We start from the raw sequence: 21397 nt of genomic DNA, 5'->3' as shown, positions 1-21397 counted from the left end.
AATCACCTTCAGCTACATCAGGGGACCAAGTGTGAGCCATGGTCCTGGGGAAAGGCCCAGGTTCCTGATCCTGTAGATCAACTGCACTTTGATGTAGAAGCAGGAGAGGTCTCTTTGTCTGGAGATCTGATCTTTGAGGCTTTTTGTATCTTGGCAATTTGCTTCTCTATGGCCTTCTGCCACCTGGAAGCATCCATCTCCTCCGCCCTAGAGACCTTCTTAACCGGCAAGGCCTTCTTTCCTTGTTTGCTGCTTGAAGCAGATGAAGCTGCCCTGTGGGGTTTTCCTGCTCTGGAGGCCCTGCTGCCTCTAGGGGTGTCCACCATGTTGAAATAAGAAGGCCTTTCTTGGACTTGCAGCCCTGTGCATGGAAGGAGAAGCACACGAAGGGAATTAAACAGGGGATATCTTCTTGCTTATCCCCTAGCTCCAGACCACTCTTCTTCAGCCCTATTCAACTTCAGTAGCAGATTTTAGCACTTCCTACTGGGACTAACACCCACTGGGGCTTAATAGGCCTTCTAAATATAGACCAGGCCTGGCCTGAAGCCTGGAGGCCCTGGTCTACCTTGGAGAAAGGGACCAGGTCCCCCACCGGAACAAAGAAATTTTACAGCGCCTACCCTTCGTTGTCTTCTGGGCCAGCCACTTCCAGAAGCCAAAGGACTAGCGCGGGTCCTGGCGCTGGAGTGACTAGAGAAGCAGGCCGAACCTCCTGCCGAACAAAATGGCCACCGCCAGCCACAAGTCTTCCTGCTTCACCGAGGAGCCCGAAAACAGGCTCCTCGGCCTTTCGCTGCTCCCTGGAGGGAAGGAATAGCTCCTTTGGTGGCCACTCAAATAGCAGCCTCCTTCTTCACCACGGAGGCTCAAAAAGCGGCCCCATGGCCTTTGCCAGCTGCTCCGGATTGCTGGAGCGGCCCTCAGCTGTTTCGCGGCTCCAACAAACAGCTGAGAGTCGGAGCCATTTTTTGACCTTTTTTTCTTTTTTTCGAGGAATAAATTGAAGTAAGGCTGCCTTTGCTGAAGCAAAGGCAGGAGAGGCAATCGAGATGCGTCTGTCCTGCTGGGAGGAGCCACCCACAGAGGGCGGAGCTAGGCTAATCAGCCTTTTTGACTGACTCAGTCCAATCAGCCAGGATAAGAGCAACCTACTGTCTGACCTATCGCAGCCTTACAAGGGAGAATGAATGACTTGTTGGAACTCAAGGAAGAATCAGACTCCAGCTTCAAAATAATGCTTTAAAGTTTCCTTCTTTTCTTCTCTTCCTATACAGATTGATCACAATTACATGTGCCTGATTTCAATTTCATTTTAATGTAAGCCAATTAACGTACATTTAAAGTGACAATAAAGTTATTCTAAATCTAAGTCTGATTTATCATTCAAAATACTAAATTGTAGAAGAAATAGGGACATGACCTATTCTTACCTTGGCGACCTTCATCATTGGTAAAAAGGCCAGTATCGCTACTGCTGCAAACACTGCTGGTTTCACTGGAAAGGGAAAACAAAGAATTAAGTATATATACATTACATATATACTTTTTTCTAAGAATAAATCCTTCACTGCCAGGTAACTTCTCACAAACTTTCAGCACAACAAATAATAGTGGTATTCCTTTATTCATCTCAACAATTTGATTTATCCAGACATGGGTGCCCCCAAAAATTGGATGGGTAAATATAAAATATATGGAATGAAAAATAAGTTAGGAAAATATTCAATAATCTAAAAAAAGAGACTAAGGAGACTAAGGAAAAAAAATACATGAATGCTTTCAGGGACTGCTGAAAACAGACTGCACATTAAAGAAATGCACAGCTTCAACGGTTTGTCGGCTCAAGCAAGAAGAACGCCGTCTGCCATTTTTAGTAATAGGCAGCATGTACTTATCTAAGGGTTGTCCTTAAGTCAGACATTCTTAACCCAGAGACTGCCGTCATTAAAAAATATAAGAAACAGCGTATTAAAAGGAGAATCAATATTGCAGAGAATGATGCCAGGCTGGAAGCTTGGGTGAGAAAAAATTGCCTCTTAACAGAATAAAGCTGGTGTAAAAATAACCTTTAAGTGAGCATTCTAGAGATATAGCAAAGCTGCTGAACATCATCTTGCTGACTGCAGCTCACCTAACATTAGTTTTTATGAGGAGACAAGAGACATGATGGAGGATATAAGGTTTAGTCAATCAAATGGGTGGATATAGAAACAGAGGGATCTAAGCTATTTAAACCTTTGGTGCTGCCTTCCAGAACATCTGAAACAAGCAGCCTTTAATGATTTGGGGGTTGTGTCCGTACGCCTTTGGGTCATATTGACTCCTGACCATCATCTGGACAAATTCTCAGTTTTCTTGGCAAGATTTTTGAAGCAATTTGCCATTGATTTCTTCCTAGGGTGAAAAGAGACGGACTGGCCTAGTTATCCAGTTGATTTTGTGCCTAAGGCAAGACTAGAATCATAGTCTCAAAATTTCTATATGATATCTTAACCACTATACTTTTTTTGGGGTTTGGGGAAGAAACTATACCAAACTGTTCCTTTTTAGTAAATTACATCCAGCTAGTAACTATAGTTTCCATGAATCCTCCATGAAGAGTAAGCAATGATTATTTAAGTTATTCATCATTGTACAATGAACATATAAAGAACATGCCTAAAAATAATTGTAAGGAATAATCATATACCAGTATTGCTAGTAGAAAGTAACAGATATCTATTGGTAGATAATAAGAGAAAATGAGCACAACTGATTGGGCACCTACACAGATGATTGAATGATGACATGAGGCACATTGTACAAGCAAAGGCAACATTACAGATTTTTCTCAAACCTCACAATTATTTTGTTACTTTTATTAATTAAACTGCTTCAACTTAGTGTTTCTTAACTTTGCAATGTTTAAGATGTGTGGACTTCAACTCCCATAATTCTCCAGCCAATTGAAGCCCACACATCTTAAAGTTATCAAGGTTGAGAAACATTGCTTTTGCAGCCAGACATCAGATCTTTAACTAGAATAAAGGGACACAAATATCATGCATAATAAATATACATTTTTTAAAAAATAATCTTTTAATTGGGAGGAGGGGTAAAAAGCAAAACAATTTGCAGGATAACATCGTGCTTATATTACATGCGAGTATTCTCTCCATTTATTTCACTAGAAAGGAATGATAGACCTTCCTGGATAACACATACACCTCAAATCAATAGCCAGCATTCCAAATACTTCGATAATCATCACTCTGCTAATTATTATGATATGTGGTCAGCTTCATATTTTGTAAATAAAAACAAAGCAAGAAAATTAGGTGCCCTTGAATTTCTTTAAACAAAAGAGCACCCTCCGACATTCCTTCTGTTTATATGCTGTAGTTACAAATGTCAAGTGTATCTGACAATTACTTGAGGATCAGGTATGTAAGATACAGTGGCGGGATTTTTTTTTTTTTTTTTACTACTGGTTCTGTGGCCATGGCTTGGTGGGCATGGCAGGGGAAGGATACTATAAAATCTCCAGTCAGAGGTGGTATTTGCCGGTTCTCTGAACTACTCAAAATTTCCGGTACCGGTTCTCCAGAACTGGTCAGAACCTGCTGAATACCACCTCTGATATGATAGCATCTGATTTATATTTACTTATGTGGGGTATCTTTGTCAGTGTGATTAGAAAGACACTAAAAGATCCCATAATAATCAGCTTCTGCAACCATCTGTATCTCAGAATTAAATGGCTATGTTCAAAAATAAAAACATAGGGTCTCCCTTTCATAATTACTGAAAAATACAGATATTAATGAGGATGGGAGACTTAACACTTATTACTTGCTCAGTATTTTCTTGTTAAAAAACGTTTATTGCAGCTTTAGAGAACAAAACCACAGAAAGCATTACAGGTAGCCTCAACTTACAACATTTAGTAACTGTTCAAAGTTATAACGGCACTGGAAAAAGTGACATGACCGTTTTTCACAGTTACAACCATTGCAGCATCTCCATAATCATGTGATTAAAATTCAGATGCCTGGCAATTGGTTAATATTTATGACCTTTGCTCCCTCCCAAGATTCGGGAATCACCTTTTATAATCTTCTGACAAACAAAGCCAATGGGAAAACTAGATTCACTTATCAACCGGTTACTAACTTATCATCTGCTTAACAACTGTGGCATGAAAGGTTGTACAATGAGGCAAAACTCACTTAACAAATGTCTCACTTAACAACATAAATTTTGGGCTCCATTGTGATCCTAAGCCAAAGTCTACCTGTATACGAAAGCAGACACCAATAGCTTCTCTAAAATTGGCCAAGATCAACTTGCTTCAATCGTACATTTCTCTTTTGTTAACATCAGGGTTGTACAACTTGATAGCAGAGTTGGAGTTATGAGGATCACCTCTGTCTTTAAATTGCATGTCTGGCACAGCACTATAAAGAGGAATAAAGCTATATAAAAATGTCTGAAAAATGACTGAGGGACAGCAATGAAACAGTAATATTATAGCCTATAATTTTCTGCATCGCCTGAGAAAAGTTCGTCTTCCTTCCTCTGTCCTTACCACTTTCTATAGAGGGACGATCGAGAGCATCCTGTCATATTGTATTACTGTCTGGTTTGGAAGCATTACTGCTCCAGACAGGAAGGCAGCGCAGAGAGTGGTGAGGATGGCAGAAAAGATCCTTGGAAGTTCACTGCCTTCCGTCTATCCAGGACATGGCATATAAGCACTGCTTGGGCAAAGTCTGCAGGAATGTCAGGGATGCTACACGTCCTCTCCATGATCAGTTTTCCTTGTTACCTTCTGGGAGGAGGCTTCATGGTATCTGAAGCAGAACATCTAGATTCACAGTGTTGTTCCGTATAGCATCAATCTTGTGAACTCCGAAGTTACCTCCTTCCGCTATGTATTCAAAATGAACAGTGATATATTGGGGGGAGGTATGTGCAGGTATATATTTATGTATGTATATATCACGTGTATATGTGTTAGGTATGTGTTTGGGTAGATATAAACTTTCTCTTGAGAGCAGGCAATAGAATTTCATTTTTAACATGGGCCAGTGTGCTCACAGTAAAAAAATGACAAGTTATCTTATTTTATCTATCTTATCTTAATTTGTACAATTATTTAACTGTTAAATGTAAACTGACAGTGATTCTTGTTCTCATTTCTCAATAAAAGATGTGAGCAAATTAAAATGGGAACATGCTGTCTTATAAATAAATTCTACCATACATCTACTTACAAGTCTTAAGTAGATAGGAGATAGTAGGAGAAGACAGTTAGGTAATTGGCAACCAAATTTAGGGTATAAAGGTATGTGGTTTTGACACGTATTTATTTTGGAAGTACTACCAAATCCTCAGATAGAATGAAACAAAAATAACCAAGTGACTAAGCGTCATTTCTTACTTTTCTCACCCAAATGGTCATATAAATTAGGCCCTGGGTTATTTTTACATTAAATTTTTACTGGAAAGTTCACAGTTCCTTAGTACAGGCCATACAGTCCAGTAAGCACTGATTAATGACCTCCAGTTATAAAGAAGGCCACTTGCCTTAACCAGAAAATAATGAAAGCTATTGATCCAACAAGCTACTGCTATAGAGTTATTGATCACCCGATCTTTGCTTAAAATGGTCTTCATTTAGCAATTGTGCTATTGCCAACACCTGGACCAAAGCACGCCTGTAATTAAATAGTTCAGAAGAGTTAAAGTGAGAGGTGATGGACAGATCTCAGCTCTCCCCCATTCAGTTATGCTTCTGAGCTATTGTTTGTGTCAAGAAGAGTATTGATTTTCTATAAAAATAAGAAAACAAGAGGCACAGAGGGGGTGCAGAAGGTCAGGCTGGGCTGAAGAAGGAGGGGGAGGCTAAACACTCCATCTCTGTCACTTGCTCTGTCACCAAACAGGCAAGCACTCAGCTCTCTTTACCCCCAAGTTCTAAAGTAGCCACTTCAGGCTACAGCTTATACTCTTCACATCTGAGGAAAAAGAAAATAAGCTAAAAAAAAAGCCCAAGATGCAAGTTAATGATTTCTCATATTTGACACACTACAAAATGTATAAACCCATAGGAATAATGTACATCTATACATCCAAACTAGACTGTGTTGTTTCGCTGTGTCATATGTATGTGCATAATTTTGTATTCATTTATTTATTTATTCTGTCATGGTTATGTCGTGTATATTGGAAGTGGTGACCCTTTGAGAGATGCATGCAACGAAATTTCATTTTAATGTATGCCTATTAGTGTACATTCAAAGTGACGAAGTTATTATTCTATTCCATGGGCATCAAACTCATGGCGTCATGCTGCAGTCGTGTGACGTTTCGTGACATTTTTCCCCTTTGCAGAGCTGGGGTGGATGTAGCCTCAGCATGACGCATCTGGCCCATGGCCGCCAGTTTGACACTCCTGTACTATTCTATTCGACAAAATACTATTCATAATCTTGGCTATACTTTTCCTACTGTCCCTCCAAAGTGTAACTGACAACTTTACAACCTTAATAAGTAGAACTGTTTTAGACTCCATGCCTACTTCACTAAAGGACTATAGGACCAGGGGTGTCAAACTCGCATCTTCGTGGTGGCGTCAGATGACGTATCACGGCTTTTTCCTTCACTAAACCAGGCGTGGGCATGGCCAGCATGTGACACATCTGGCCCGCGAGTTTAACAGCCCTGCTGTGGACCTGCTGATTTTGATTAAGGGTGCAGAGGAATTGGGATGGATATCTCTGCTCATTTAAGAGAATTCAGAAAAAGCCTCACTTCAACTAATCTCTTCCTGACTGCTTATGGGTTACTAAATCTAGCATTCTTCTGAATTTAGAAAAGGCCAACATGTAATTCAGGACTGAATCAGTACGTATACTGCCCAACCAGTGCTGTCCACCTTATTTGACCTCTTACTGTCAGAAAAGAATTGAAAGCTTCTGCTTTCCTAATAGTTCCTTCAACAGGAAAGAAAACAATATACATGGCCATACATGGCCAAAAGAAAAAAGAAAAACATATAAGAAGGGAGAAGAGGGATAAATGGTATGACTTTGATTAAACGCAAGATGATGAAGGGAAATATAAAGCAGTTCTTTGATTGTTTATTTGTATAAAGAATTAGCAATGAATTTCAGTTACTTTACAGCAGGAGTGTCAAACTCAAGGCCCAGGGGCCAGATCTGGCCCACAGGGTGCTTAGATCTGGCCCACGGGGCCTCCCTTGAAACAGTGAAGGACTGGTCCATGGTGTCTCTGCCAGCAAAAATTGAGCTCAGGAGGGCCGAGCTCCATTTTCACTGGCAGAGGGTTGCAGGAGGCTCTTGCAACTGAAAACGGAGCTCAAGCGCTCATTTTCTCTGTCAGAGCGCTTAGGCCACCATAGGTACCCCCAACATGACTGATGGCAAGCTGGCCACACCCACTCCGGACTCCTGAAGTCAAACACAACTCTGATGCGGCCCTCAATGAAATCAAGTTTGACACCCCTGCTTTACAGGATGTGATGACTAGATTATTCTCTTTACCCAGAAGCTATTTAAATATGGTACTAGTATGGGTTTCCTGAACTACTATTTCTAATACATGTTGAAAACCAATCATTAAGATCAATTCAAAGATCAATTTCAATAATATACAACCCAGGCAACAATACTTTTGTAGAGTTCTATCAAATAATTCAAAATTCATTCTATAAACCATGGAAAACACTTCTCCTCAGTATCCTAATGACTACCCTCTTTTTAGTTCTATCAAAAATTCTTCCATTATTTAAATATCAAATGTATAGATTATTAAGAAAGATATTTTACTCATCATATCTGACTACAATATCACACCTTTCACATATTCAATCAAAATGTAATAAAATATTTTTAAACAGATCAGCAATTCAATAAAGTCTGAATAAAAGTGTAGCCAAAAAGGTTTTCTTAACTACACTCAGATAACACTCTCAAGGTTACTCCAAAATCTACGGTATCTTCCAAGATCTTAGTAACTAAGGACATAATGGAAGAGCCAATTGGGCCTCTTCTTCTAACAACTTTGCTTCATTCTAAGTCTCAATCAATTGCTCATATCTTTTATAACTGATGACAAGAAACTGTTCAATTAAAAATAGCACGTTGTTGGAGGTAAGTGGTTTCAGAAAGTACATGCAGAACCATTTCTTCTCTCAATCTTCCTACAAGTGAAGAAATTTCACTTGAAATAGGCCAACAATTACATGAACCTTGACTTACTATTACAAGTTGCTAAACTCCATCTGGAACGTATTATTCAGACCAAATGCAATTCATCTAAAATGAAGATACAAGTTATATGCCTAGAGAATGACCAGCAATGGAGATCATTATACATTCTCATTCAACAACCTTTAATTAGACTGGGGTGCTTAATGTTCTACTCAATCATTAGCATGAATTATGGCCACCTCAACTAATAGTTTCACAAAAATCAAAATAGTAGCATTTTTCTTGGAACATCTCCATTTCAACATCCAATCACTTTTCAGAAAATAACTGTCATTTAAAATAATGCTGACTAAACAATCACACTTTATTTTCTTCTTAACACTGGAAATTAGTCTCACACAAAATACTGGTCTATACAAGTATACCCTGTAAAACATATTTCCATACATTATCTAAGACTGGATCCAGTTAGTCTAGTTAAAAAGGGAACTACCTAAAGGAAAGAGACACTACTTGCAAAGAAACAAAGTAAAATATTAGAGCCTCAGGTAAGAGAAGAAATGTCTAGACATCTCACCATTCTGACATGTTTTCATCAGAACCCTGTTTCTGTTCATCTGCTTCACACTCCATCCTTTCATTCCTGCCCCCTTTGCTGAGGAAGGCCCTGGTCTCTGCTGACTCACAGAGTCCCCGGCCAGTTGATGTCCAGGGAGCATTCTCTTTCCAACGGGACAGGCACTGCTTTTTAGCTGATTTGAATCTGCAACCCTTCTCATAAGTCCATTCCGATACTCGGAGTTTCTGCTGAAGACTAGCTGCCACTTCTGATGTCACACGCTTAACTTTTCGACGACGCCTTAAGGGTCGACAAGGTGCATTTTCAGTGAAGGAGTCTGATTCATGCCATGAGTGTTGCTTATTCTTGAGAGCTGTGTTGAGAGTTGGATGTTTGGCTACTGCCATGTCATCAGAGTCACTAAAGTAAGCAGTTAGCACTTCCCGGCAGTCCTCCACAACTTCTTCTAGACTGGATTCTGAGGCCCCACTGTAGCAGCAAGCATGTTCTGCTTGGTGTGTAAGGTCTGAACGCCGCTTGCGTCCCCGTCTCTTACGAAGCTGCCGACGCTGCTGCCTTGGGCTCAGAGTCATTTCTTCCCATAACTCATCCAGTTTGTTCTGTTCAGAGGTCTGCTCAAGAGCTGAGGCCAAATCATGTACTAGCTCATCCATCAGCAATGTCTACCAAAGTAAAAAGGACACAATTAAATCAGCCATTTTGCATGTCATCACAATGGCAGAATCTATTTCCAAGTGACATAATATATTTTTCAAAAAATTACTTTAGCTTTACTTTTTAAAGAAGGAAAGAATAAAAAGAAGAAGATATAGTTAATCTATATTGTGTTACTATTTACAGTACTGTCTTAATAGTTAATACAGGTGTTAACCTGGTCTCTGTACCATATACTTCAATGACTTCTTTTTACAGAGAAAAGAAATTTAAAGAAAAACAAATGCTGTTCCTGAAGATAGGAGAAGGTCTTCTTGAGGTGATGAAGAATTGCAAGAATGGCTCTAAAATCCACTGAGGACTAATAACCCAAACTCTGTGTATTCCATTTCTGCAGAAAGGCACTTAGATGTAATATACAACGGTAATACTATTTGTTTATAATTGTCTCTCAGGCTAAACTATTTTACAGAATTAAAGAAGAGGCTTTATGCAATGGCCTAAAATCTATGATGTAATCATGGGAAGAAAACAATAATAATGGAAGGGACCATGTGTAAAATAGGCAATGTAGATAAATAAATAATGTAGATAAAGAGTTAGTTATATTACAGGTGGAGGGAGTGCATAACTTAAAATTTACCACAGCACCTACTTCCTCTAACATGCATCTTTCTGTTTTATATCCATTCCAGTCAACTGACACCTTGCCAAGCCAAATTGAGAGAGAATGGCTATAAGGAAATGGCCCGTTATTTCCTTTCTCTAATCAAACGATCAGCCCACTGGTGTCCGAACCAGCTACCTTATAAAAAGATCATCGCTGGGATCAAAGCGACTCTCCCAATTCTGTTTACTTAGACCGCCAAAGGCTGTTGGAAAACAAGCAACCTCGCCTGAAATTGTGGGGAACCGGTTCTAGATAGCGCCGAGAGGGAAAACAAATGGCGATCTAGTCCACCCACCACCCGCCATGCCATCTCCTCCGCAAACACACTGGGGGAGGCTCGGGTCATCACCTGCTGCTGCTGCTGCTGCTGCTGCTGGAAAGCAATAGCCGAAAGCATCGAGCGGTCTTCTGCCCCCGGACGACAAGGATCTTTCGTCCGATCCTGTTTTATTCCGCCCCCGATGCTCTCACACAAATCTTCCCATCCCTCCCGGCGCCGCCGCTGTTTTCCTGACTCTCCCAAAAACACGGGTGTCTCTTCCTCCTCCCCACCCCCACCGCTCCCTCTCCCCTTCGGAGGGCGAAAGGCCTCCTCGACCCACCCCGGCAGTCCCACCCCGCTTTCGTTTCCGAGGCGGCTAGGCCACCGACGCTCAGCGCCGGACGCTCCCCGCTTCGCGCATCGGCTAACTCACTCGGCTCCCGCAACAACCTCCCCAACTCCTTCACCACAACCACCTCTCTAGGCCTTCCCGACTCGGCGCGGAGTCAGCTCCAAAAAAAAAAAACACCACCCGCTTCCGGTCCTAGGAGGGCGGGGAGGCATGTCCTCTTCTTCCGGAAACAATGACGTCACTCCTCGCCTCGGTACCAACGGCCGGGAGGGTCTCGCTGGCTCTCTCGTGCCGACGCTCGCAACGAGGCAAGGCTTGTCTAGGCGGTTGGGGGTGGGACGCTGCTCTGCCGCCCCGGCGATTTTTCCCCTGTTAGGGGAGGGAGGACTCTCGCTTGATCACTCCGCTTCTCCGGGTTAAACTCGCCGCCGGGAACTGCTATACCCACTTTGACAAAGAAAAGCCCTTATGAATCCAGCGGGATTTACATTTGGGGAAGCCGAGCCGAGGAACCCATGGCAGTCGCGTCCGGAAAGGGGGACTTTCTCTTCTCCCTTCGTGATCTCCTCAGAACGGCGTCGGTTTAAACTGGCGCGCCAGGATCGTTTCTGAAGAACCCCTGTAGTCCGCATTTGCCCCCTGACAGATATTCCATGCTGTCCGATTGGGTTAAAACACGCGAGCGCCCCTTTCACAGTTACTGAAGTGACACGTGTATTTGTGCTGAGAAGTAGCCGTGTCTCAACCTGAAGGGAGTTGCAGGCACAAAAGCCACTCGTCTTCTCGTTGTGTTTCTGCCGCTGCAGGCTCATGTCATTGTCAGCCCGTCTCTAGATACAGAGCAATCTCTGGTTTTGGCAGTAAATAACCAGACCAACTTGGCATCAGTAGGTGCTGTATATTTCCCCCACCCCTCCTTTTAAGTGATGGTGGCTATTTACTCTTGAGTTGTTTTACTGTATCCCACTGTAAACACTCTAGGAATAGGCAGTAGTAAATCACCTGAGACTGCCAAAAACAACAAAAAAGCACTCTGTTGGATGCATTTGGCCTTGAAGCCTTCAGGTATCCAATCATTCTTGAAGTATTTATTTTTTTATCTATCACAGATGGATCATTCTCCAATGGATTGAATTCATACATAATGCTCTTTTTTATGTAGGACTTAAATATACAACTAAGTATTACCTATCAATACTGGGGTGTTAGTAACTGTCACATTTTCATGTACTATGTACACATTTCATTTGTATTTTTTCTCCAATCAGAAAAAAGGACCTTTCAAATAGATTGCTGCCTCCTTAAACCATAACCAAATTTCTAGGTTCTATCATATCACAAGACCTAAAATGGACACCTAACATAAAAAATGTCATCAAAAAAGCACAACAAAAAATGCTCTTTCTGCATCACCTCAGAAAGCTCAAACTGTCCAAGGAGCTGCTGATACAGTTCTACAGAGGAATTATTGAGTCTGTCATCTGCACCTCTATAACTCTCTGGTTTGGTTCTGCAACCCAACAAGACAACAAGACAGACTTCAGAGAGTAATTAGGATTGCAGAAAAAACAATTATTACCAACGTGCCTTCCACTGAGGACCTGTATACTGCACGAGTCAAAAAGAGGGCTGTGAAAATATTTACAGACCCCTCACATCCTGGACAAAAACTGTTTCAACTCCTAGCCTCAAAACAACACTATAGAGCATTGCACACCAGAACAACTAGAAACGAGAACATTTTTTCCCCAAACACCATCACTCTGCTAAACAAATAATTCCCTCAACACTGTCAAACTATTTACTAAGTCTGCATTAATATTATTATTAAACCTCCCATCCTTCCTTTCACCCATCTCCTCCCACTTCTTGTTGCTTGTATCCTAACTATTTTTATTGACTGTTTCCTAGTATGATTTAATTGCTTATTGTACCCTATGACTATTATTAAGTGTTGTACCTTATGATTCTTGACTCTTTATGAATGCATCTTTTCTTTTATGTACACTGAGAGTATATACACCAAGACAAATTCCTTGTGTGTCCAATCACACTTGGCCAATAAAGAATTCTATTCTATTCTATAAATGAAGCCGGTGTGATACTGTAACTAAATGACTAGGTTAGGGACAATTCAAATCCCTTCATGAAATTCACTGGTTGACCAAAGACTACTCTAAGTCTTTTTGCCACTCTCTCTTGATAAATTGAAATTTGAAATTTCATGATTTTAAATCACACATAAATCCTAGGAGCCTCTGAATTAATCCAGAACACATCTAGGAGTACCCCTCTAAACATTGTTTTGGAAAACTAAAGGATTTATTTGCACAAATTCCCAGTGCCCTGTTTTGTCAAATGTTAAAGACAAGATCTCACAAGATTCAAACACTGAGATTTCAGTTGAAAATGTCTGACATCTTGCAGAATCTTGGTTTTGGGTGACCTTAACATTGTGTAAGAACCTGAGATTGCTGAAGATCAGAATGCCAAAATAATACAAAATGTTGTAGTGTCACAATGTTTTAGCTATTATGATTAATTATTATGGCCTGGTGTCTGAAAAAATTACTATGTTCTGTCCTTGCCATTTTACCATCTGTAGCTTGTAGGCTGTAGGTCAATCCTAGGGCTAAAAAACCTTTGGCTTTGAATTCTGATGTTTTGTCCCCCGCATCAACCACCATTCTGGCAAATCTTTCAGCTTCTTCTAACTAAAAACAGATTTTCATAGGAAAAGTGGCAGAATTCACTAATTCAGAATTCACTGTTTAAAGTCGGTTGACCAATATCTACTATACTATTCAAATTATTCTAATTTAAAATCAAGATCTCCAAATCGTATCACAAGTGCTAAAGGTAGTACCGGAAATTTGAAAGAGTATAGAAATAAACATGATTATGAACTTTTTCTACCATTTCCTTTCTTATACATGCAAAATTTCACAAATTGAAGAACAGACCAAGATGATGCCATGAAATGTGGGAACAATTTCAATGTTCCTACACATTTCTGGATGGCATCATCTCAATATCCTGTCATGAAGACTTATAGAGGGAGAAAGTACTCAGATGGCTTAGAATATTCAAATCAATCCCCACAAAAGAATGAACTAAATTAGTTTAAAAATCAAGAGCTCAAATGACAATGCTTTCTTAAAGGGATTGGGTAAAAATTTGGCTGAGGTACACATAGGAATCAAGTTATCCAAGTAAATAATATGAATGAAACTTAAGGATACCTGTTACTAATTTTGTATGTAGGAAGTACATTAAGTTTCTATGTGAACTTTGATGCATCTGTTGACTAAATTTCTCCCAGGTTCAGTGGGCATTTGTTACCAATTTTTCTTGGCAGCAACTTGTCCTAAATGATTTGGGAAAATATTCTTAACATTATCCAATTGCAAAAACAAATCTTATCAGAGATGACTTCCACAACAACCACAGCCCTGAAAACGGGAAGGAAGAACACCCAGACCTTGACGACAACTTTGGCAACTGCCTCCCCAACAACGCAGAAAACTATAGAAGAGACCTTGACAGGAGAAAAACAACCGACCGTCACTAATGCCAATCTGCAAGCGACACTATTATCCCTGCAAGAGTCAATGTCTAGAATGCAGGAGATTATGATTAGGAATCACAATGAGACCAGAGCCGATATTAGCGAACTGAAGGAAGAAATGGGGAAATTAAAAGAGGAGATGAGAGCAGATATACAAAAAGTCGAAGATAAGGTGGGGACAATGCAATTGGCTATGGAAAGAACTGAAATAAAAATAAAAGAAATAGAGAGGAGGACAGAACGAGCAGAGAGGAACCTAGAAAGGACTGAAGAAGGCTTTAAAAGTATTAATAGAGAAATGGAAGATTCCTTGGTCCAACTTGAGATGGACAGAGCAGCGGCATACCTAAGGTTCCAAAACGTGGAGGAATCCAAAAATGAAGAACTAGCGCAATTAATGGCAGGTTTGTTGGCTGATCTAGTTGGAAAAGAAAAAGATGACTTACTCAAAGAATTCACGAAGTCTATAGGGTGAATACCAGTTACGCAAGGCGTCACAAGTGCCCAAGGGAGATCCATATCCGCTTTTCAAGAAGATGCGTGAGAGACCTAATACTTAGAATGGCCAGAGATGAGAGAGTATTATATATGGGCAAAGAGATCATAGTTCTCAAGCAGATTCCAAGAAAAGTGAGGGCCTTAAGGCAAGAATATAAATTTTTAGCTAACCACTTAAATAAAAAAGAAATTTCATTTAAATGGCAAATTCCAGAAGGGATGCTAATATGGTGGAAGGGAAGGAAAATTAAAATAGATTCAATAGAACAAGCACAAGACTTTCTAGAACAGCTAACAACCACGGAGGATCAACACACTAAGGAGGAAACCCAAGGGAACATGCAGGAAGATCGGAACCGCCATAGGAACAAGGAAGAAAGACCCGTCCAAACTCAAGGAAAAGACAACTTACAACAAGAAAGAGTAGAAACATCCCCATACCTCCTACAAGAAGAGAGCCGTATAATTATGAGACAAAAAGCGAGGCAGACTTAAGTAAATGGAGGAAGGAAGTAAAATCCTTTCCATCAACATAAACGGCCTAAATTCAAGAGCTAAAAGGAAGAGGATTCTAAATAAACTAATAAAACAAAACGTTGATATAGTTTGCATACAAGAAACACACATTAGGAAAAGTGAGGAGAAATTTCTAGATTGTCCGAAACTGGGAAAATTATTCACAGCACCAGCAGATGAGCACAAAAAGAAAGGTATTGCAATATATGTGAGAGATGATTTAAAAGCGGAGTTAATCTGGGCGGATCCTGAAGGAAAAACCCTGGTGGTACAAACTTCAATTAATGGCATTACATTTTTACTGGTAGTAATCTATGCCCCAAATGATGATCAAGGTAAATTTTTCAAACATCTTCACCAAAAATAATTGATTTCGGAAATGGCAATATTTTTCTGATTGGCGATTTTAACTCTATTGCTGACTACCGGAAGGATCATAGTAACATGAGTAAGAATAAAAAAGGAAAAAGAGAATTTTCGAAGCCATGTAAGGATATGATGTACGAACTGAATCTGGTAGATATTTGGAGAAAACTAAACCCAAAAAAGAACAGTTTACCTTTACTCTAACCCACACAAAATTTGGACAAGAATAGATATGGCTTGGATAAATGGTGAATTAATTAATGAAATCAAAGATAGCGAAATCTTACCAAACGACTGGGCTGATCACAACCCAATTCAAATAACCTGGAGAGGTAGAAGAAAACCAAAAAGAAGATGGACTCTTAACACTCACTTAATAAAAGAAGAAGAATACACTAATAAATTGAAAGAAGAACTGAACTTCTTCTTAAAAGAAAATAATAATGATCTAACTTCGAAACAAAATATATGGGACACAATGAAGGCATTTATCAGAGGAACAACTATCTCTTACAATGCTATGAGAAATAAAAGAAAGTATGCCCAACAAAGTAACTTACAACAAGAAATTAAGGATTTAGAAACCCAACTACAAAAGAACCCCAAAAATCAAAGAATACAGAATCAGTTAATAACAACTAAACACAATCTAAATTTATTGGAACAAGAAAAATTGGAGAGTAGTCTGAAAATGACTAAACAAATTTATTTTGAGCACGCAAACAAGCCAGGGAGATGGTTAGCCCACAAACTTAAGAAAATGAAAGAAAAAGATTGATACACCAATTAATGGACGAGAGGGGCAATTTGCAAGAGGAGATAGAGAAGAAAAAGAGATCACTTTTAAATACTTCAGGAAATTATACAAAAAGGAAGACGTTTGTGAGGACAAAATAATGAAATATCTAGAGGAAGCAAATGAAAAAGCAATTGGAGAGGAAGAGATAGAATTATTAAACAAAAATATAACATGGTCCAAACTGAAGTCAGCAATAGAGAAGCAAAGTAACAATAAAGTGCCAGGACCGGACGGGATACCTGTAGAACTTTACAAAACAATCATAGAACAAATTGGACCACTGATGCTGGAAGTATTCAATGAGGTACTCCTAGTAGCCAAGATGCCGGACTCGTGGAGGGGAGCCTTAATTTCGCTGATCCCGAAGGAGGACCTAGACCATAGACTTATTAATAATTATAGACCAATCTCGCTCCTGAATGCAGATTACAAACTATTCTCTTCTATAATAGCTAATAGACTAAAACAGGTTCTAAACACACATATCCATGAAGATCAAAATGGATTTCTCCCATTTCGACAAATTAAGAATAATCTAAAAACAGTGATAGACATTTCAGAATACTACGAAGCCCATCCGGAAAAACAATTTGCTTTTATGTTTTTGGACGCTGAAAAAGCATTCAACAATTTAAATTGGCATTTTTTAATTCAAAAATATACAATATGAACCTTGGCACTAGATTCGAAAACGTCGTCACTACAATTTACCATACTCAACAGGCAAATATTCTAATAAATGGGGAACAAACTGACCCGATAAAAATAGAAAAAGGGGTTAGACAGGGTTGCCCTCTCTCTCCTCTGCTTTTCATATTCGCCCTAGAATCTCTTTTGACGTATATTAGGCAAAATTCGAGAATTAGAGGACTGAGGATTAAATCAGAAGAGTACAAAGTACAAGCCTTCGCTGATGATTTGGTTTTTTTCTGGAGGAGCCTATAGAAAAGGACATAACTTATTAGAAGAACTAGAACGATTTGGAGAAGTCGCAGGATTTAAAATTAATAGGGGTAAAACGAAATTAATGTCTAAACATTGTGTAAGAACCTGAGATTGCTGAAGATCAGAATGCCAAAATAATACAAAATGTTGTAGTGTCACAATGTTTTAGCTATTATGATTAATTATTATGGCCTGGTGTCTGAAAAAATTACCATGTTCTGTCCTTGCCATTTTAGTCAGCACATGTTTAAGTTTCTACGGGCTTATTTACAAAGTTGCATTAACATTTTTGTCCATAATTAAGTGTTCAGACTTCCTCAACTACTGGCCATGTTCACATGAAATATTCATCCAATTATTTTTACTATGATTTACTCAGTCTTGGTCTGAGCTTGCACAAAACAATGAATCAGGTTAAGGCCACACAAAATTCTAAAATAAAATGCAGTTTAATAATCATGATTCATTCTGTCATACAAATACAGCCACTATAAGATAAGACATAGTTTGCTACTTTTAATTCTTTAACAAGGTTTAATTAGAAGCGCCTTATTGGTGTGATTGGACAGCATATAAATTTAATAAATAAAATCAGCCCATTATTTCCTAGGACATCGATCAGATTTCCATATGGGAAATTAATCTGATGTTACACTTCTTTGGAGTAGATATTCAGATACCTTCTAAAAATGTTTTATTTGTTATTTGTTGACATCTAAGTGAATATATTTTCCTGAAGATTATTACAGTTAGAAGGGGAGGGATTCAATTTAGTGGGTATTCCTAAAGAGTCCAAGGCATTGTTGGATAAAGGAGTTGTAAAGATTTGTAGTGACGGTAAAGGACTACACAACCCTATCATTGCCTTGAAGAGTGACTATTCATTTTTTGATACTAATTACACTACACTAATTAAGCATGAGCACTCAGAGCTGTGCATCCTGGGCCTTTGGAATATCTCTGCTGTTGTCAAAGGGGCCTCTCAACAGCTGAAGGGAGAGCATCTTGCTTGGTGTGTTAAGTAATATATTCCTGTTAAATTCTGCCTACTAAAGTTATTAATAAAGCTTACATTCACTGGTTTCATTGTCTCTGAATCTTCAATTCATCCTCTGAACCAATTGTCTGGCACCTGGCCACTGCCTGACTCTTGGCAAAACATTACTATGCTCCTAAACTTCATATCACCTACCTGATTTATTGTTATGTACATTCACTTGCTTTAGGATATGAAATTCTTATTTATAAAATTACCAGTGAGAAGTTCACTAACCTCCAGCCTTTATATAAATTAAGTAACATTTCTCCATATTGAAATTATGTCAGGCATGTATTGATTCCCTTAAAATTTATACTTTCTATTGGAATTTACCTTTCATTCTTGGCAAGTTACTCATGAAAGTTGTTACCTTCTTTATCATGACTAAGATTCATGTGACTTATACAATAATTTTTGTTTTGAATCGCTACTCTGTGCATGTGTTTGTGTTTTGCACTCGCAAGAAAGAATTCTCTCTTACTCAATAGGGCTAATTTTGTCTATATAGGTTTGAGTCTACCAGGAAGGAAATAGTGTTAATTTTTTAAATGTTCAGACAATGTCCATTTAGGTATGTGTTATGAATCTGGGATTGCATATTATTCCTTATTATTTACTAGTTTAATATTTTTATATACTGCTAGCCATTCAGTGTTTTTGTAGTGCATTGGGCAGTCATACAGTTCCACTAATAAGTAAATATAAATAAGGCAGTGGCTTTCAGAAAATCCAATTATATCCAATGTGCATACAAGGAAACTAAATGAGCATTTAGCCACCAGTCTTTCCTCCTGCTTCAGGCTGTTTGCCTAATTTTAATTGCTTGAAGTGTCACATGAAATCATGCATATATCATTAATGAATCAAGTTAATTGTAAAATAGGGAATTTGTAAAAGTGTAAAATTACTCCTAAATAAAGATCCTTAGTGATGTCTTTGGGCTGTGGAATACTAACTTATAATTGAAATTTGAAGGGTTTTTTTTCAAAGCTCATTTTTCAGCATATTAAGTACATTTGATTGAATGCAGTGATAGCACTCCCACTTCTCTGCTACAATTTCATGATTAATATCTCACTCAGTATGATAGCTTGTCCACAAACTTCTGTTTCTATTATAAAAATAAAGGTAAAGGTTTCCCCCGCCAGTCATGTCCGACTCTAGGAGGCAGTGCTTATCACATTTGATAAACACTTATTCACAGCCAAAGAGCCAATGTTGACTGAAGATCAACATTTCAACATTTCATGGTCATGTGGCTGGCGTGACTATATGCAGAAGGTGCACCCACCAAAGTGGTACCCATTTATCTGCTTGTATTTACATGCTTTTACTAGGTTGGCAGGAGCTGGAGCAAGTAATGAAAGCTCACCCTGTCATGCAGTACTTAAATCTTGAACTGCCAACCTTCTGCTCAACAAGCCCAGCATCTTAACCACTTGGCAGCCACACCTGCATAATATGGGTGAAACCAGGCTCAATAGCAGTAACTGTGAGAGGGATCTTGGAGTCTTAGTGGACAACCAGCTAAATATGAGCCAGCAGTGTGCAGCCGCTGCCAAAAAAGCTAATGCAATCCTAAGTTGCATTAACAGAGAGATACAGTCAAGATCAAGGGAAGTACTAATACCACTCTATAAAGCCTTAGTAAGACCATACCTAGAGTACTGCACCCAGTTTTGGTCACCACATTATAAAAAAAGATGTTGAGACTCTAGAGAAAGTACAGAGAAGAGCAACCAGGATGATTAGGGGACTGGAGACTAAAACATATGAAGAACGGTTACAGGAACTGGGCTTGGCTAGTCTAGTGAAGAGAAGGACCAGGGGAGACATGACAGCAGTCTTCCAATATTTGAGGGGCTGCCCAAGAGAGGAAGGGGTCAAGCTATTTTCTAAAGCGCCTGTAGGCCAGACAAGGAATAATGGATGGAAACTGAACAAGGAGAGATTTAACCTGGAAATAAGGAGAAACTTTCTGACAGTGAGAACAATCAACCAATGGAACAACTTGCCCTCGGAAGTTGTGGGAGTGCCATCAGTTGAGACTTTCAAGAAGAGATTGGACTGCCATTTGTCAGAAATGATGTAGGGTCTCCCGCTTGGGCGGGAGATTGGACTAGATGACCTACAAGGTCCCTTCCAACTCTTGATTATTTGTATCTGTATATAATTATACATGTATTTTTTTATGCTTTTATGTCTAGCTATGCTTTCTCCTTGCACAACAGTACTTGCAACTCCCTCTTTCAATTCCTCTTTTATCTATAAACTTATTTGATCTAATCCAGGGGTCTCCAACCAGCTCATTGGGGAATTCTGGGAGTTGAAGTCCTCCAGGCTTAAAGTTGCCAAGGTTGGAGACCCCTGATCTAATCCATTCAGATTATCTGAAATGTCAAATAAAATGAGTTTTGTGCGTCCTCTTCTGCTTGTTCATCAAGGTTCAACATTCTAGTCACCCAGAGTCATGACAGTGTGATGGGTGGCCATACAAATTAAAATACATTTTTAAAATATCTTCTTTAGCATTCTTCTTTATGACCCTTCTGTTAACTTTTAATCCACGTAACAGTAGCAAGCAATATCAATTCATCCGTTGCATCCATCTTTTTTTAGATGTTAAATATTAAAACACAGCATTTCATTCATCTACTAATTTGGGAGTTTTAGTCAAAGAAAATAATCAAATTGGCTTAACAAGTTTTGTTTATAAATTCACATTAGGGTTCAGGTATGTATTTGTATTAGCTTCTTACTCTCTTAATATACTGTATATATTCCATTGGTCTTCTGGCATGGCTTCACATGTTAATATACAATGTGTACAAAGAGGTTGCCTGTTTCATAAGAACCGAAATTCATATAGGAATAAATACTGGCTTACTAGGGTAGCAAATGCCTAGAGGTTGTTTTAATAGTTGTATAA

The 21397-nt window shown here is 39.1% G+C and overlaps 1 protein-coding gene across 14 annotated transcripts in view; it reads right to left on the bottom strand.

The window, feature by feature from the left end:
* Positions 1–11028, bottom strand: part of GPATCH2L (G-patch domain containing 2 like) — a 50431-nt gene extending 39403 nt beyond the window's left edge. For 6 of the 14 annotated variants that reach the window (XM_026664380.2, XM_087951941.1, XM_026664378.2 and 3 more), the window contains exons 1-3: positions 10473–10649; positions 8797–9461; positions 1434–1498 (exon numbers count right to left, since the gene is read on the bottom strand). In XM_026664380.2, the coding sequence (XP_026520165.2) occupies positions 1434–1498; positions 8797–9461; positions 10473–10520 (778 nt within the window). In that variant the 5' untranslated portion in view covers positions 10521–10649. Of the gene's footprint in view, positions 1–1433; positions 1499–8796; positions 9462–10472 lie in introns of all 14 variants that reach the window. The other 8 variants (XM_087951945.1, XM_087951946.1, XM_087951940.1 and 5 more) reach the window with 5 other exon arrangements.
* Positions 11029–21397: the final 10369 nt, after the last annotated feature.

This window comes from Notechis scutatus, chromosome 1 (genome assembly GCF_049901735.1).
Source record: "Notechis scutatus isolate UNSWTSFEM ecotype Mainland chromosome 1, rNotScu1.2, whole genome shotgun sequence".
NCBI classification, from domain to species: domain Eukaryota; kingdom Metazoa; phylum Chordata; class Lepidosauria; order Squamata; family Elapidae; genus Notechis; species Notechis scutatus.
Note: the sequence above shows the minus strand (reverse complement) of the source record. Positions and strands in the feature narration are given on the sequence as shown.